This window comes from Ornithorhynchus anatinus, chromosome X1 (assembly GCF_004115215.2).
Source record: "Ornithorhynchus anatinus isolate Pmale09 chromosome X1, mOrnAna1.pri.v4, whole genome shotgun sequence".
In the NCBI taxonomy this organism is placed as follows: Eukaryota; Metazoa; Chordata; class Mammalia; order Monotremata; family Ornithorhynchidae; genus Ornithorhynchus; species Ornithorhynchus anatinus.
Genome location: NC_041749.1, coordinates 31062754 through 31081849, shown reverse-complemented (window position 1 = coordinate 31081849; position 19096 = coordinate 31062754). Strand labels below are relative to the sequence as shown.

At 41.8% G+C, this 19096-nt stretch overlaps 1 protein-coding gene across 1 annotated transcript in view; it reads left to right on the top strand.

Annotated features, from left to right (window-relative positions):
• Positions 1–19096, top strand: part of GALNT10 (polypeptide N-acetylgalactosaminyltransferase 10) — a 157752-nt gene that overhangs the window by 47299 nt on the left and 91357 nt on the right. The window contains exons 2-3 of the mRNA XM_029050329.2: positions 8783–8885; positions 10237–10375. Of these exons, the coding sequence (XP_028906162.2) occupies positions 8783–8885; positions 10237–10375 (242 nt within the window). The remainder of the gene's footprint in view (positions 1–8782; positions 8886–10236; positions 10376–19096) is intronic.

Sequence of the window (19096 nt, the reverse complement as noted above, 5' to 3'; positions counted from 1 at the left end):
TTACAAGCGTTTGGAGCATAAGCTAGATATTTTTGCAGTGCTTCAGGAAATAGATATGAAAGCCAAATGGTGGGAATATGTTCATTTGTATTTGAGCATCTACCATATGTAAAGCAGTATGGGAGCAAACAATAAAAGTAGAGGCTCCATGCCTGCCCTCGAAGAGCATACATTCTGAGGGAGACAATGGAAACAAATTGTAAACAGGGTCAACAGGGACAAAATCAATCCATCTATAGTTTTTGTTAAGTGACTGAGTGGAGAACATTGAACTAAGTGTTGGGGAGAGTGTAACAGGTGCAACTGGTAACAGAGCAAGAAAAAAATGAATAAATAAACGATTTAAATGCTCAAGGGTGGCTGGTGGAGTGACATGGTAGTTGGGGAATTATTTGGGGGATTGACTTTTGAGGGAGGTGGGTTTGGTGAATTTGAAGAGGAGTGAGTTCTAGGTGGGGAAAGGGTGTAAGCAGTGAGAAATAGGTAATTGATCTTCCTATGGGTAATTGATAAATATTTTACCTGTACTCACTTAGTTGTATATCTGGAGTAATGGTGGTACTGACAAGTTAAAAATTCAGATTAATGAAGATTTTGGGCTGAAGCAGTGGAACATTCAATCAATCAATCATTCAGTGGTATATGTTGAGCGCTTACTGTGTGCAGGTTATTGTTGAGGTAAATGCTTAGGATACTGTAATACAACAATGGGGTGACATGTTCCCTGTCCACAAGGCACTTACAGTCTTTCAAAGTATGCTGTCTTTTAATTAAACTTGGAGAAATTTGTAAATCAGCCAATATGTGGCTTAAAATCATACCTTTTATGGTGCTCTGTCTACAAGTTCATAGTTTGCTGTAGTTTCAGACTTATTGTCAGATATGTTCAGACTTCTACTTCATAAGTCTTTGCTTGAAATATTTTGTGGTTGCTCCATTCTTCTTTAACTGAGGTCATCCCAGACTTTTGATACCAATTATACCACAGATGTACCAGGAAACAGACACGTTGAGAAGTGAAAGCAGTCTCTGGGTGTAACTGTGTATCCCAAAGGAAGCTATAATTACCTCAAAATAGCATCCTATCTTATACTCAAGTGACTTGGAATAACAAAATACCCATATTGAGTTTCTCAGGATGCTACATGTAATAATTAGTATTATTGTCCCTAGAACTGACTGGTGGGAAGGAGGGTGGGGGGGAACTGGATGGTGTAATGTCTGGGGCAGTTGCCTCTGATCTTGAATGAAGCAAGAGTCCCTCATTTTTGGTTTATGATAAGTAGAGGGAGGGATGGAAATAGGGTGCCAGCCTGTAATTCTCCCCCCTCACCCACAACCAACTCCTTCCACTGCACTGAGATGGCTATTCCTAAGCTTTCCAGAAGGTCTCAGGATATATAAGGGGAGGAATATTCTTAGTAAGCAGGAAAGGAAGGGGAAAGTAGGTTTTGTGTAAAGGGAAACTCAACTTCTCGTGTGAAAAATGCACTTGGGACTTTTGCCTAGTACCAAATGCCTTTGTGTTATACATAGATAGCTGTACATCAACTGAGGCCTATTAGCTATTTTTGGAAGAGATATTGAAAATCAATTCCCAAACAGCTTTTCTTCCCTTAGAAACTTGTAGGTAGGCATCATACTCCCTTTGAAATATGTTTCCCAGGTATGAATAAATGCTGGAGAGAAATCAGATTTTTTCTATTTCAGTAATAGGGTGAAACTTAACCTCAGGCTTTGATAGGCAAAATGCTGAAGGAAATTGTATGTCTCTTCTCAGGAGCCTTTGAACTCAAGGAAAAAAAAAAGACTGAGCTACATTATCTCGAGAGATTATCCTAAGTCTTATAAAATTTTATAGAATAAACAGCAAAAGAGGGAAAAAAGGCCCCAGGCTAAATGATTTTCTAGGGTTATTTGCATATAAGAAGCTTTGGTTTGGGGAATGGTAAGGCAGGATGTAATCAGTGGCTGATGGAGTCAGACCTACATTAAAGCAGTACAGAAATTGCATAGAATCAGTTAAGTCAGAGGTGTTTGGCTTTTGACAAATTGCACATGGATGCCCACCAGCGTGGCTTTCAGCAAGTAAAATAATGGCCCAAAAGCCCTTGAGGCTAGTTTTAGTGGCCATAGTACTCTTTAGCCCTCCTAATCCAGGAAAATACAATTGTTTTTAGAGAGGCCTCTGCTTTGAATTCAATGATCAGTGGAGAAGACATTGAAACAAATGTCAAGTCAGTCAACACATCCTTCAGGAACATCTGTGCCAATCATACTCTGGGCCAGTATAACTGCAGTATTAATTGATGCTATCGACTTTCTGAGCCTTCCTACGTTGTTAATAAAATCTAAAATCAGGCCTTCCTTTACCTACTTTGAGAAGCAGCCTGACCTATTGGATAGAGCATGAGCCTAGGAATCAAAAGGACCAGGGTTCTAATACCCACTGCCACTTGTCTGCTGTGTGACCTTGGGAAAGTCACTTCTCTGTGTCTCAGTTACCACATCTGTAAAATGGGATTAAGACTGAGAGTCCCAAGTGGAACAGGGACTATGTCCAAGCGTAGCTTAGTGGAAAGAACATGGGCTTGGGAGTCAGCGGTCATGGGTTCTAATTCCGGATCCACCACTGTCTGCTGTGTGACCTTAGGCAAGTCACTTAACTTCTCTGTGCCTCAGTTACGTCGTCTGTAAAATAGGGATTAAGACTGTGAGCCCCACGTGGAACAACTTGATTACCTTGTATCCACCCCAGTACTTGGCATATAGTAAGTGCTTAAATACCATCATTATTATTATTTGCCTGTATCCATGTCTGGCACATAGTAAGCATTTAACAAATACCACAATTATTATTGAGGGAAACCATGGCAAAGAGGGATGGTCCATTGCAAATGGAAAGGTACAGCATGGGAGAATGTGGAGAATGAAGTCAGGCAGAGAAAAATAAAACTAACTCCCCCAGAAAATATCCTGCCTTTTGGTTTTATGCAAGGTAAATAATTTTGGGTTTTGTTTAGTTTTCTACGTGACCTTACTTATTGGTCTCAATTAGTATTGTCTATTATTAGTAATAAATTCCTGTACTGTAGGGATCATATCCATTTAACTCATTTTTTATATTGTCCAGAACGTGACAATGAGCAGTCAATAAAAATTTGAAAACCACTGCATTATGGAAACAAGTGAGCAGTTGGTGCTAATATCAGTATTAATATGCAAATGGTATTTGTTAAGTGCCTACTATGTGCCAGGCACTGTACTAAGCACTGGGGTGGATACAGGCAAGTCAGGTTGGATACTGTCTCTGTCCCACATAGCACTTCCGGTTTGCAGGCTGCTATTCAAACTCCATTTCAGTTAGCTAATCCTCACCATCACCTGTAGGGCACTGGTAACCTGGTTGACCTCCTTTTCTCATGCAAAATTTATTTTTCTCAGTCCCTTCCCCTTCTCTTCATATAACTCAGCCAAGTGGTAAGGGGAGCCTGAAGAAAGCTACTGCTACAGACTGTGGGATCTGCATTGTGGGAGGTCAGAGGGGGGAAAAAAGTACAGGGCTTGAATGTTTAAATACCCATCACAGATAATATGCAAAATGAATAATCCACTTATGGGAAATCAAGAATTAACTGTAAATAGCTTTAACTGCTCTTTGTATTTCATTGTATTTCTGAAGATGTATTGGAGACTAAGAGGATGTATCTCTTGTCATTTTGGAACTTGCCTTTTCCTAGGAACCTATTTATTCATAGGTGCATTTCAGAGTAAGCATACCTTCCCCATCCCTTCTCTCTCCCCCTCTGCCTACCTCAGCCCTTTATGTCTCTGATTAAAAGAAAGCTTGAAATGGGTCCCCAATGTAAATCTCACCATACATGAACTAGGATGCTTTTTTTAAAAAAAAAAAACACATAAAAAGGAACTGTTTTTCCAAGCGATGTTTTCAGGATCTATTCTTGGGACATTAACACTTTTGCATCTGTATCATAGCATTTAATCCTACTTGGGGATATTAGTTGCTGCTCTTCAATAGTCAGGCAAGATAACAGCATAGCTCAGTGGAAAGAGCATGGGCTTGGGAGTCAGAGATCATGGGTTCTAATTCTGGCTCCGCCGCTTGTCAGCTGTGTGACTTTGGGCAAGTCACTTAACTTCTCTGGGCCTCGGTTACCTCATCTGTAAAATGGAGATTAAGACTTTGAGCCCCACGGGACAACCTGATCAACTTGTATCCCCCCAAGTGCTTAGAACAGTGCTTTGCAATAGTAAGCACTTAAGAATATCATCATCATCATCATCATTATTTAGATGGTAAGAAGCCAAGATTCAGGGAAGTTGTGTGATTGACCAGATCACACTCTAAGTCAACCAATCTGGCCTCCTGGCGTCACACTACTGGGTTGAAGTTTGGTCTCTCCTAAGTGCTGGTTCTGGGAGTGTGGGATAGGTACATTCAGAAACCTCCTGGAGCCTCGAAGGGCATGTGACCTGAGTGGGGGTTAGCTTGGCATGTGTCTCGATGTCCCCAGTTGAATACTCTAAAAATCACCATCCAGTCTGTCCTCAAATTGTGGGTGGTTTTTTCTTTTTTTTTTTAAATCTAAATGTGGTATACTAAAATTCCTCTTAAGAGGATGGAGGCGTATCCACTTTTAAAACAAGCTTTCTTTGGATGCAGAAAACTTAGCTCTACTATACACTTAGAAGCCCGCACCAGAGAGCAATGTGAGTTTCAGTTAAAGCTGAAGGTGGAAAGAGAAAAATGGGCGACAGTTTGATTCACCCTGTATAAAAGTCATTTTATCATTAATCCTGAAATTCTTGGCTCTTGTTCTGCCATTTTGAAACATTTTAATGAATTTTCACACCTCAAGGAGTGAAGTGAACTTTTCAAGGACCTCCTCATTAAAAATGTTTGAAATCTTCAGTAATTGGTCCCATCTTCATATTAATGAACAATCATGAGTGTTACAGGAGGATAATGGTAATGAGGGTGAATAAGCTCCCTTTTTTTGAATGGTAATAACTTTGTTAGGGGGACCACAAATCCAGAAGAAAGGCAACCCTGGCAGGGTGGTTGGCATTTTAGACGATATATCATCTTAATTACTGGCATCCTGCCCTGTCTCTTTGGAGTCTTATCCAATCTTCAGGTTCCCATATCTTGGTATTTCATGCTGTGAAGGTAAAAAAATAAGATGTTTAGAAATGTGGAAAGTTGGGAATTTGGCTGTAACTGGAGAGAATTGTCTGATTGGCTTGACCCTGGTCATAAATGTCTTTGGGAGTATCTTCATTATTCTAGAGTAATTTTATCTTTCATTTTGAAGATGTACCTATTATGTTGCCTGGGGTAGTGATAACTTAGTCCCAGTTGTTAAAATGGTATCATCTTTTCAGTAGTACTTTCCCTAGAGGCAATAGGTTAACTGTGGGAGGTGGCTCATATATACCGTCATCTTACATTTAACTCTGCCTGTGCCGGTGACCTGACAGGATAATTTTCTCCCTTCTGTCTGCTGTGAGAGTAGGATGAAAGTGGGGCTAGAGTGTTTTTAAGCATAAGGGCAAATGGGGCCTACCTAAATCGAATATCCCCAAACACCTAACCCAGTGCTCTGCACATTCGTGATCACCAAATGATAACATAGATAATGGTCATCATCATCACTTACTATGATATTTATTGATCATCTACTATGTGCAGAACACTGTACGGGGCTCCTGGAAGAGTACAATACAACAGTGTTGACAGATGTGTCCCTGCCTACGGTGATGATGAGTCAGCCTCGAAGGGTGACGAGACTAGACGAAGATGAGGACCCCACTGAAAACTGAGGCAGGTCACCTTGCTCCCCTGTAGCTCAGCTTGGAAAGAATAGGTTTGCAACCTTCAATGTAAGTAAGGCATCTGGTGGCATTGTCCCTTGAGAATACTTTAGGATAGGTGCCATCACTCTTAATAGACGTGCCAAGGCTGAAGCATTTGTTCAAATTTTTGCTCAAACACAAGACTAAACCATATTTTTGAGGAAGGTGAGGTTCTTCCCATTTGCCAAATCAAGTGTAGCCACTTCAGGAAGCAAGTGAAAGAACTTCAACTTGGGTCTTATAATTTCAGGGAAAGGCACATTTTCTACTACCTTTTCAAATTCTACTGCCATACGCAGCACTCCCTTTTTTTGCAGATTTGGGAGCTGGTCATATTCAAGACTAACCTCGATAGTGGCCTTGAACAGAGAGCTTTACAGTGTTGGGTTTCTTTTTTTTATCTTTTTGTGAAGGTTATTAATGTAGTAATATAGTCGGCAAACATATTTATAGTGCAACATCAGAAAGCTGTTTCTTTTCTCAAAATGGGGATAGTATCGATTTTTTTTAATGTAGTCATTTGAGATTATTTTCCTTTCATGTTTGGCATCTTTGGAATCGTTTAAAGAAATCCATCATAAAACTTCCATGAAATTCATTTGTCCTGTAATACATTATCAGACCTTGGATGAACCCGATAACCTGCTCAGTTTTCCTCCCAGGATTTTCATGGCTGTAGGATCATTTTTCTTTTATTTTATAAAGATACTACTTGATCCCCTCTGAAATTTAAACATATTTGCTAAGAAGTCGTGAGATTAAGTATGTGACTTGAACGAATCTTTCTTGTGCACAAAAATAAGTTGACTTGCCTCTCCATCCATTCTTCTCATATTATGGCTGGAGCCAAGCACACTAAACAGTGATTAAACAAAAGATCAAAATTGTGTGTGTGTGTGTGTGTTTGGCTGTTGAATGACAGTTGGTTCCTTTAGTAGAATGTTAAGTAATAGCATGAATTGGTTATTTACAGCTGCCTAAATCTGTTTTCAGTTTACTGTTTAGTATGCCTTTCCATTTTAATTCTTACTCCCCCTTGCAAAATGAGGACTTGGAACTAAGAGAAAGAAAGAGCTCAAGACATTACCCAAGGAATAAAATCACAGCCCTGTAGAGAGTCTATATGATTTTAAGGAAATTTCAAATTCTCTTTGCATTTAAAACCTAGACATCTTTCTGCCCAGTAATTACTTTCTTTTGAAGAGACTTGTTTGTGTCTTTTTTGTTATTAATAAAGGGCAAGTGTGACATCTGAGTCTGGTGTGGAATGCCACTCTTGCTATTAGCTAGGAATTTTATTTCTAAAAGCACCAAACTCTGTGTATACTCATGAGGTTCAGGTGATTATGAAACACATTAAGTTTTGCCATCAGCAGTTGCTGGTTGAATTAGATCAAATATCAAGTAAGTTGCATCAGCATATAGAGTTTTCCATAAAACTTTCTGTTTTCATCTACTCCCAGGTACAGAAGTGTCATTGCTTCTGGAGCTTGAAAGACTTGGAAGCCTATGTGGATGTTTCCTAATGGTAATCTGTAAGCTCCCTGTGGGCAGGGAGCATGTCTGTTAACTCTGATTGTACTCACCCAGTGCCTTGCACACAGTAAGCACTCAGTCAATGGAATTAATTAATTACATTAATTGATGCTTAGTTGCCTCTAGCTCTCAAACCAAGATCCCAGACAGCCAGGAGGTATCTAGGTTAGGTATCTACGGGGTTCTTTACAGCATGGAGAAGGTTGGGGCTGTTTCTGGCTATTGGTATACACTTCACAGGGAGTCTAAAGGCATTTCCTACAGAGTTGCTCAAGAACCTACCCAGTGTGCCCTCTGGGGAGTGAGTCTCTAGAATAATGGGAATCAGGTGTAGAAGTTGCCTCTTCAGTGGCACTTGGATGTGTAGAAGGCACTGGCATTCATTTGAGGTTGTTTATACTTTGTTCATGCTCCTGTTGGAGAAATTTCATCCTAGAACAGGAAGGTAAAGATTCTTAAAATAACCCACGATAAGGAACAGTCATGTTGCGTACTCCCATGTTTGATGCAGCCTTGAAGGTGCTCAACCATTTTCTCTGACCCCACTCCCAAACATGCCAAACACCCCCAAACAGGCACATATTTTCTAGCCAGACTGAAGTGTTGTCAGGAGAACGCTTCCTAATTCTACTGTCACCATCTAGCCAAACCTTGTTCTGAAATGTAATGTATTATGGCAAACCTGACCACATCCAAGTTGGAGAATGGATAGATTTCTTTTGGAGGATTTTATTTTTACAACTTATTCCTATACCCTGGCTTAAAGTACCTGAGAATATGAAAGAAAAAAAACTTTCAGCACAAAAACATTGTTAGAAGAATTCTTGTAGGTATATTGAGCAGTTGTGGAAATTTGCTTTGGGAGGAGCAGCTAGGGACTTTAGCAACAGGCCTGTAGCAGATTTTATTCATGTAATCTGCTTGTTAACGGAATTGCTGCTGCAGGTCACCCATTCAAGGCCGTTATTGTTAATTAAATGGGAAATAGATCTATTGGTTACAGCCCCTTCCACTCCCATGGAAACAAGAAGAGGGATTTTAAACCAAGAAATGATTCTCATTAACATGAATGTTGCACATATTTAAACAGAGCCCCATCCTGCTGGGATACCCTGTAAGGGAACATTTACAAATGAACAGTGGTGCTATGCAACAGGCTATGGTAGTGGTGGAAAGAGTGTAAAACTTCCTTTGATGCTTTTTGAGCCTAAAACCCCAACTTCCTTTAGCCATTTAAGGTATACATGGGTTGCCAGGCCAACTTTTCACAAGATGAGTAGCTTGTTACTTGACTCTTAACACACATTTAGATTTCTTGTCCATTGCTATGGTTTGTTTAACACTTTTGTTCATCTTGTGTGTTTTAAAGGGCTCACAAGTGAGGCCAAAGAAGGATGTTTATTTTGGAGATGGACAAAGGAAAAAGGACTGGCATGATAAAGAAGCTATCAGGAAAGACTCAGAGCGCATAGGTATGGAAGGTGACATTTTATGTCTTTGGGCTTTGCAGTGTTCTGGGGTGATTGGAAGAAGCTTGCCTGCTCAAGAACAGTGTCAGAGGAGGAAGGGTGCCTTTTACTCTGCAGTGTCCTCCCTCCAACCAGTTCTCATGGACAGGTCAGGACCCGGGACTAATAATTATGTTGATATTAAGCGCTTACTATGTGCAGAGCACTGTTCTAAGCGCTGGGGTAGACACAGGGGAATCAGGTTGTCCCACGTGGGGCTCTCAGTCTTCATCCCCATTTTACAGATGAGGTAATTGAGGCACAGAGAAGTTAAGTGACTTGCCCACAGTCACAGCTGACAAGTGGCAGAGCCGGGATTCGAACTCATGACCTCTGACTCCAAAGCCCGTGCTCTTTCCATTGAGCCACGCTGCTTCTCTGACTAATAGTACTCACAGGCCAGAAAATGGATGAAAAATGATTAATGGACTCGAGTTAAATTAAAGGAATTTGGGGCCCTTGGGAGGGAAGTTCTTCCACTTTTTTCCTCCTCCTTTTGCATGTCAGGTAAGTCACCTGTATTAAAAGACAACTTTTAAGACAACAAGTGCTCCAAAAAGCACTTTTCTTTGGAATCATGAGGTGCCTGCTTGAGAAAGTAGTTAGACTGGAAGCCTGCCCTAAAGAAGTTGGGGCAGGCTTGGTTCAGGAATAGACGTCTCAAGAACCAGAATAGTTTGGTTGTCGTTGTTGGTTTTTTCCCCTAAAAAATAGAGGGAAGGAATGAGTTGTGTTCATCCCATTTGGAGAAGCAATAGAAAATGCTGTAGGCTAATTATCAGCTAACCTAGCCTTGTTCCTTTTTGGAATGGAGTATTTAAAAGTCAAATATAAAATGTGTTTCTCCGAATTTTAGGTAAGTTTAAAAGAACCTAAAGCCAAGCCCATTCTGGGCAATATTCACACCTCATATGATTGAACAAGTTATCAACCTGTCTTTGAAGATCCTTTTGGACATAATTCGTTTCTTTAAGGTATTTAAGTGCTTACTATGTGCCAGACATTGTACTGAGCGTTCTGGAAGATTCAAGTTAATCAGGTTGGACAAAGTCCATGTCCCACATGGGGCTCATAATTTTAATCCTCATTTTACAGATGAGGCAAGAAGCCCAGAGAGGTTAAGTAACTTTCCCAAGGTCACACAGCAGAAAAGCGGCAGAGCTGGGATTAGAACACTGGTCCTTCTGACTCCCAGGCCCGGGCTGTATCCACTAGACCATGCTGCATCTTGTGCTTCTCATGCTCCTAAACCAAATATTAGTTGATCATATAAGCAACAAGGAACATAAATATTTACTTGGTGCTTCTTCCCTAGGAAATGGAGAGCAAGGAAAGCCTTACCCCATGACTGATGCTGAACGAGTGGACCAAGCTTATAGAGAAAATGGATTCAACATCTTCGTCAGTGATAAAATCTCCCTGAACCGCTCCCTGCCTGATATACGACACCCAAAGTTAGTATTCCTTCTCTTTGTTGTGTCATAAAATTGCTATCCTGGTTGTAACTAAGAATTTGGACATTTTTGATTGCTGCAACAAAGCAGTACTGAATTACCTGGTGGTCTCCAGTATTAAAGCTCTGCTTCCCTCAACACTCCTGCCCTAGGGAGAACATGTATGTTGGTTGAAAAATTGTAGGTAACTGAACGGCTGCCGTAAGGTAAGGAAATGCATTATGGGTGCAATGCCGCCTCACATAGTGAAATATAACATCTGGATTTTAAGAGAGTCCAAACTTGGATTGGAATGTCCCCTTGTTTTTTCCTCAGCACACCCCTGATTTCATGTCCTTTTGATGAACCCAAATGAGTGAAGTCACTGTCTGCAAGCTCTAGGCTCTGAGTGGTTAGGTTCATGAACTGGTGGTTAGAACTCCAGATGAGGAATCCATAGCTACTGGTTCCCCAGGTGTAATTTTAGTGGGAAAAGACCCTGGCATGCATACCTACATGCATATCAACTTATAATGGCAAAGGTTTGGAATCTTGGTTTCATTAGTTATTCCTCAAGGGCAACCATAGGAGTTGTTGCCTTTTTTTTCAGTGAATAAAGCATTCATTCATTCAGTAGTATTTATTGAGCGCTTACTATGTTCAGAGCACTGTACTAAGCACTTGGAATGTACAAATCGGTAACAGAGAGAGACAGTCCCTGCCGTTTGACGGGCTTACAGTCTAATCGGGGGAGACAAACAGACAAGAACAATGGCAATAAATAGGATCGAGGGGATGAACATCTCATTAAAACAATAGCAAATAAACAGAATCAAGGTGATGTACATCTCATTAACAAAATAAATAGGGTAATGAAAATATATAGTCGAGCGGACGAGTACAGTGCTGAGGGGAGGGGAAGGGGGAAGGGGAGGAGCAGAGGGAAAGGGGGGAAAAGAGGGCTTAGCTGAGGAGAGGTGAAGGGGGTGTAGAGGGAGCAGAGGGAAGAGGGGAGCTCAGTCTGGGAAGGCCTCTTGGAGGAAGTCAGCTTTAAGTAGGGTTTTGAAGAGGGGAAAAGAATTAGTTTGGCGGAGGTGAGGAGGGAGGGCATTCCAGGACAGCAGGAGGACGTGGCCCAGGGGTCGATGGTGGATTAGGCGAGAACGGGGGATGGTGAGGAGGTGGGCAGCAGAGGAGCGGAGCATGCGGGGTGGGCAGTGGAAAGAGATAAGGCATGGCTCAGTGGAAAGAGCCTGGGCTTGGGAGTCAGAGGTCATGGGTTTGAATCCTGGCTCTGCCACTTGTCAGCTGTGTGACTGTGGGCAAGTCACTTAACTTCTCTGTGCCTCAGTTACCTCATCTGTAAAATGGGGGTTAATTGTGAGCTTCACGTGGGACACCCTGATAACCCTATATCTACCCCAGCGCTTAGAACAGTGCCCTGCATATAGTAAGCGGTTAACAAATATCAACATTATTATTATAAGGGAGGAAAGGTAGGAGGGGGCAAGGTGATGAAGAGCCTTAAAGTCTAGAGTGAGAAGTTTTTGTTTTGGGCGGAGGTTGATAGGCAACCACTTTTAAGAAGGGGAGTGGCATGCCCAGAGCATTTCTGCAGGAAGATGAGCCAGGCAGCGGAGTGAAGAATAGACTGGAGCGGGGAGAGAGAGAAGGAAGGGAGATCAGAGAGCAGGCTGAAACAGTAATCTAGCCAGGATATTACGAGAACCTGTAGCAGTAAGGTAGCCGTTTGGGTGGAGAGGAAAGGGCGGATCCTGGCGATATTATAAAGGTGAGACCGGCAAGTTTTGGTGACGGAGAGGAACCCCTTGAGATCTTTCAAGTTATGATTAATGAACTTGGTTACCGCTGGTAGAACCTGGTACACTCCGGACCAAGTTTGCAGGTTCCAATTCCCCAGGAGTGGATTGATCAAACTCAAAGATGCAGCCAAGCCCACATAACCTCCTATAGCCTCCCCACCACAGTTTTGGGACCGTGGAGATGAGGGGAGGGGAAAAGGGAGAAGATGATCAGTATGCAGAAGCTGATGCCAATCCATGTTTGTCTCCAGCTGTCCACAAGACAGGACACTTCCAGGGCAGGGCTCTAGCTACAGTACTAGGCGCCTGACTGCGGAACTGTGATTTCAGTCCATATCCCCTAAGGGATTCTCTGTGCCAAGCTTCCACCAAATCGTCTTTCTCAGTTGTAAAGCTGGAAGGAAGCTTGAAAGGTCATAAAACATCAAGGATTCATGGTTTTCTGTTTGCTGGTTCATTTGGTTCTTTTAGGGCTCTCCATGGATGGAGGTTCCATATCCTCCCCCAGTCATTTGTCCTGGTATTTTATTATCTCTATTGTCACCTTTTGTATCATTTTTGATTCATCTGGAAAGCAAGGGTAGTATTTAAAGGAAGCTGAGATGAAAGGCGCCATTGAAACACTGAGTTCTTTTTCTCTAAATCCATCCTTTAAAAAAATACATTATATAAATCCGTCTCTCTATTTACAGGGTTTTACATATGGACCCTAAGCCACCAGTGGAGCCTGTTTCTTGGACACAACCAGTGACCAAACATTTTGAAGTCCCTGTTTGTTCAATGGGGAAATTTTCTTTAGGTACAACAGCAGAAATTTGTGAACTAATTAGGGTATCTGACTCACTCCTTTCCATTCTATAGCTTAAACAATTTTTTTCAGTTTGGTGGTTGTTTTGTGTTAGCTTTTGTTCTATCAAACTGAATTTTGGCAGCGGTGAGTCAAATGCTGAATCGAGATGCTGTATGTGTTTGCCAGCTGCCTTTTGTTCTTAAGAAACTGCACTGGTAAACACCACCACCATCAGAGAAAACAGAAGCTATGCAGTGCAGCTCCAATTATTTGAAGCTTTTTGGGGAACATCCAGAATTTGGACTGAATGGGGAGCCAGACTTCTTGAAAAGGCTTCCCTTTATTCCTCCCACCAACCTCGAAGAGAAAGTAGCTGGTTGACTGGCCAGCATTTAAAAACTTTTCTACAGCACAGCTGAGTTCCTTTAGTACAATACAGCCAAGCCTCACGGAGAACATAACTGTGCATTTTGGTTAGACCACGCTCTCCAGCACTTGGGTACTTTGAGGCTGTGATTATCTTTAATGTGAGTTTAGAATGTTTTTTATTGTGGGATAAAATCCTCTTACACACCAGGTATGCAATCATGGAAATCCTATTCATAATGTGCCACAAGGGTAGGGGGTTTCCAGCTCTACGGGTGTTGATCGAGTACAGAAAATCTCTGAGTGAGGACATCTAAGCTCATTGTATAGATTCAATTTATGTACTTGCTTTAAAGATATTAATGTGCTTTCTTTTTGTTGGATTTATGAAGTATATTTCCTCAAGTCCTGGAAGAATTTTACAAGTAATTTCTGCCAGCGTTCCCTATAGAAAAAACAGTAGGGCGGAATAAAAGCAGGGGGAGCTAGCGTAAGGTGTGTTGGGGAGGAAATATTAGTGAACTGATTTGGAATTGTCTCAACGATAGACAATAGAAACGAAAGTGAAACATTCAAATATTTAAGTGTTTGTTTCCTCAGTTCACAGAGCGGCAGTGTGGCTTAGTGGAAAGAGCATGGGGACGAGGAGTCAAGAGACCCAAATTCTAGTTCTAGCTTTGTCACTTCACATCTCGGGGCCTAAATGAGGAAAAATTTCATGCTCTTGACCAATCACTTGGTCAAACCAGTAAGTTATTGAGCTCTCTGCCTTGTGCAGGGCTCCTTACTAAGTGCTTGGGAGAGTATAGTACAGGTAGTAGATATGACCCTTGCTTCTAGGAGCTTACAGTCTGAGGGGAGAAAGACATTAAAATAAATTACAGATCTGGGAAGCAGCCAGGTATAAGGATTTGTCTTGTTGTATGACGTTGAGTCATCTCCGACCTGTAGCGACGCTATGGACACATCTTTCCCAAAACGTCCCACCTCCATCTGCAATTGTTCAGGAGAAGCAGCGTGGCGCAGTGGAAAGAGCACGGGCTTTGGAGTCAGGGCTCATGAGTTCGAATCCCAGCTCTGCCACTTGTCAGCTGTGTGACTGTGGGCAAGTCACTTAACTTCTCTGTGTCTCAGTTCCCTCATCTGTAAAATGGGGATTAAGACTGTGAGCCCCACGTGGGACAACCTGATTCCCCTGTGTTTACCCCAGCGCTTAGAACAGTGCTCTGCACATAGTAAGCGCTTAACAAATACCAACATTATTATTCTGGTAGTGGATCCATAGAATTTTCTTGGTAAAAATACAGAAGTGGTTTACCATTGCCTCCTTCCGCGCAGATTTCTGAATCTCCACCATCGACTCTCTCCCATGCTGCTGCTGCCCAGCACGGGTGAGTTTTGACTTGTAGCGATTGTCTTCCACTCACTAGCCACTGCCCAAACTAGGAATGGAATAGGTATGACTTGCTGCTTGACTCTCCCTCCCATAGACGAGACTGGTAGAGTACTGGAAACTCTCCAGGTATAGTCCTGAGAGGAGATAGGATGTGTATTAAGTGCTGAAGGGGTACAGACTTAAAATTATGGTTGGATTGTGAGCCCCATTTGTGACAGGGACTGTGTCCCATTTGATTTTCTTGTTATCTATCCGACTAGCTAGCACAGTGTTCTACACAAAATAATACAATATAAATGCCATGATTATTATAACTTTTAAGAATCTTTTTTGGGTGGGGAGCCTGATGGGCCTAGATTGAACTCTTGTCCAGTAACTGTCTGAAATTTTGGAAAGCACCTGCTTGGACAATATTTCTAAGCCTGATGGAATTGTGTCTCATGTTCAGGTCAGACCCAGGGCCAAACTGACTGATCCACATGCCACAGGCTGGTGAGTTGCCCCAGGCAGCTTCATTCCAGTTGCAGTTTAGAGCAGGAAGGAACTCCTCAGAGTGAGATAAGAGAGTGATTGGTAGAAGTTGAGGAGCTTTGACTAATTGAACATTGCCACATTTCCTCCCTGCTCTCTAGCATTCCTGCCAACATTTCCCGGAAATGATTTGCAAGCTGGTCTGGCCCGGATCACACCACTCCACTGCAGAGATCTGAAGTGTCAGTGTCTCCATTCTTCATTTTCCCCAGGTGCAGAACGATCTGTGAAAATGCTTTCTGAGCCTGACTTGGAAAACCTATTTAGGTCTTATTAACAATTTTAACACTTTTTATATTTTTGTAGTGCTGAAAACATGCTTGGTATTTCATAACTGCACTGCTTGATCACAGAGATAAGCTTCCTAGAAATACACAGAGAGAATGACAGAGGCTATTAATAGCCTCAGGTGTGATGACTCATGTGAGCTCTGACATCTTGGATATGACCAGACCAAAAGCTCCCAAAGTGAAGCTGTAGGACCTGGTGGAATTGGATGTGCTAAAATAAAAATAATTAATTGGAAATTTGCTGCTTTTTCAGGAGACATGTATTAGTTGTTATATGCAGTACTCCTTCCCGAGGGGTCGAGCGATAGTCGTCATTCAGAACAATTGTTGCCTTCCCAAGGAGCCAGTTTTGAGCATGGCACTTCATATCTCTATTTAAAGGTAAATGAGCTAGCAAAGTATGAACAGGCAGGTGGAATCTCAAGGGCCTGAATATTCCTGCAGGAGGAGGGATTGAGACTTTCCCCTCTGGGTGTGAGCAGACAGTATTTTGTTAACACCAGTAGCAAAATTCTTCCTCCTCCTGCACACCTCTCCTGACTCATATGTTCCCTTCCATCATTCAGTTAATGCCTGGTTTGTTTTAAGGTTAACTTTTATTATAAATTCAGAAATACTCTTGATTGTAGCTAATGCTCATTATTGATACCTTTTGAGAATTTTAAAAACAAGCACCTCTACACTGATTCCTCTATATAAGAGTTTATTTGCATTCCAAATAGCTGGGCAGGATAAGCTGAGTCCAGTTTCGCCAAAATGTTGATTGAGTTTATTTTGCTGTATGGAAGCTCATCCTCTAGACTACAAGCTCGTTGTGGACAGGGAATACGTGTGTTTTTTGCTATATTGTACTCTCCCAAGCACTTAGTACAGTGCTCTGAACACAGTAAAGACTTAATAAATACAACTGAATGGATGAATGAATATGTACATAATGGGGAAAGCAGCATGGCCTAATGGAAAGAACACAGGACCTGGTTTTAATACCTGCTCTACCCTGTGCCTGCTGTGTGACCTTGGGCAAATTACTTAACTTCTCTGTATCTCAGTTTTTCGACTGTTTAATTGAGATTCAGTTCCTATTCTTCTCCCTTACTTAGACTGTTAATCCCATGTGAGTCAGGGATGGTGTCTGACCTGATAAGCTTCTGTCTACATCAGGCACTTCGAACAGTCCTTGTCACATAGGAAGCACTTAACAAACACCATTAAAAATCATATGGATTTCTTAGCATGGATAAAAAACATTAAACATTACCTATAGAGATGAAACTTGATATTGAATTTGAGTTGTCTTTAAAAGAAAAAAGCACTGCAACCTTTCTTTTTCAGGAAGTGGGACATTTCATATTTTAGAAGTAGTGTTGTAGCCAGTTGATTACACTCATTTCTTTCTCCCCAATGCATGTTTTCACTACACATTTGAATAGAATGCATGCTTTCACTACCCATTCTCAGTAGAATTTGATCGCAGAATTAGGAGCCGTTCATCTGACAACCTGCATCCTCTGGTTGAAGTGGTGCATTTGTAGAGCATCCAGTATAGAATGAGCACTACAAAGCAACAACTAAACACAGTGTGGCATGATGGCAGGAGTACAGGACTGGAAGTCAGACTATCTGGTTTCTAATCCCAGTTTTGCTACTGGCCTGCTGTGTGACCTTAGTATTATTATTTTTATTATTTGGTATTTGTTAAGTGCTTACCATGTGCCAGGCACAGTACTAAGCCCTAGAGTAGATACAAAATAATCAGGGTGAACACAGTCCGTGTCCCGAGTGGGGCTCACAGTCTTAGTCCCCATTTTACAGATGAGGTAACTGAGTGACACACAGAAGTGAACTGATTTGCCCAAGGTCATGCAGCAGACAAATGGCGGAGCCAGAATTAGAACCCAGGTCCTCTGACTCACGAATCCATACTTTATCCAGTAGGCCATGCTGCTTTTCTTACGTCATCTATAAAATGGGGGTTAAATGCAGATTCTCTCACTCCCTCACATACCATTTGCGAATGATTGTAGTATATCTTCCCCAAGCACTAGGCACAGTGCTTGTCAAAAGCTAAGCATTATTGTTAATATTACTGTTAAAATTAATAATGGAATATGTAATATAAATCATAATTTAATCACTCAGCACTAAGGCAATCTGAATATACTTATTATATAATTCTAGGCATCCTTCTCCCTTCCCCTCTGAGCCTTGAAGAAACTTCTGAAGTGAATTCTCTTGAGAAACATTTTGTTCACAGCATACTGTGGCTAGTTCCTGCTTTTTATTCTGATAAGTAGTTAAACCTTGACCGTAACAGCCATGAACAAGAGCTCCTCCTACAGCTGTCAGACAGCTACTGCTAACTTGAACACCTCTTGCCTACACAGGTGTGAACCTCTTGGCGACAGTAAAGCAGTAGCTAAATAAGACGTTGCCACACAGTTCATTGGTCTTGAAGATATTTTTTCCACAGAAACCAAAGAAAAATTTCCCTCTTGCAGTTGGTGATTTGCCTGGCCCTTTTTTTGAAGCTGAAATTTGGTCAGTTGAAAGAAAAATAATCACACAGCAGGCACTAAGCTTATAAAATGTGGTAATATAATAATTATGGTATTTGTTAAGCTCTTACTATGTTGCCAGGCACCATACTAATCGCTGAGGTGGATACAAGCAAATCGGATTGGACACATTCCCTGTCCCATGTGGGGCTCAGTCTCAAACCACATTTTAGAGATGAGGAAACTGAGTCCCAGAGAAGTGAAGTGACTCGCCCAAGGTCACACAGCAGGCAAGTGGCGTATCTGGGATTAGAACCCATGATTTGCTGACTCCCAGGCCCTTGCTTTACCCGCTGCGCCACCCTGCTTCTCCATAAAGTTTTGCAGGCTGAAAATATTGGTTGATTAGAAAGAATTTGGCTCCATTTGTGAATGACCAGTCCATAAAGATTGATTAGCTGTGAAGGAGGGATGTGTGGAAATGAAAGAGATGTTAGATAATAATAATCATCATCATCATTTTGGTGTTTAATCACTTATTGTGTGCCAGGTACTGTATTTAGCACTGAGGTGGATACAAGTAAATCCAATTGGACACAGTCTATGTCTCACACAGGGTTCACATTCTTCAAAGATGAGGTAACTGAGGCACAGAGAAGCAAAATGGTTTGCTCAAGGCCACCCAGCAGACAGTTGGCGGAGTCGGGATTACAACCCATGACCTTGTGATTCCCAGACCTGTGCTCTCTCCACTACACCGTGCTGCTCCTCTATATATCCTGGCTCTCTCCACTACACCGTGCTGCTCCTCTATATATCCTGGCACATTAGAGTGAATGCCAAAGAGGACAAGCATCCCACACTTCCTCCAGAGTACAAGGCTGGTTGGGCCAGTCACCAAACCCAGTATTGGGGTTGTTTATGATCTTATATTTTTGCCTCCCCTTCCAAGAAATGTTGAGAAGTAACAGATTTAACCGTAACAAATTGATGTGTGCCTTCATCTTCCCTAATCAGAAGCAGAGAAGTCCACTGCAACCTACCTCTGCTT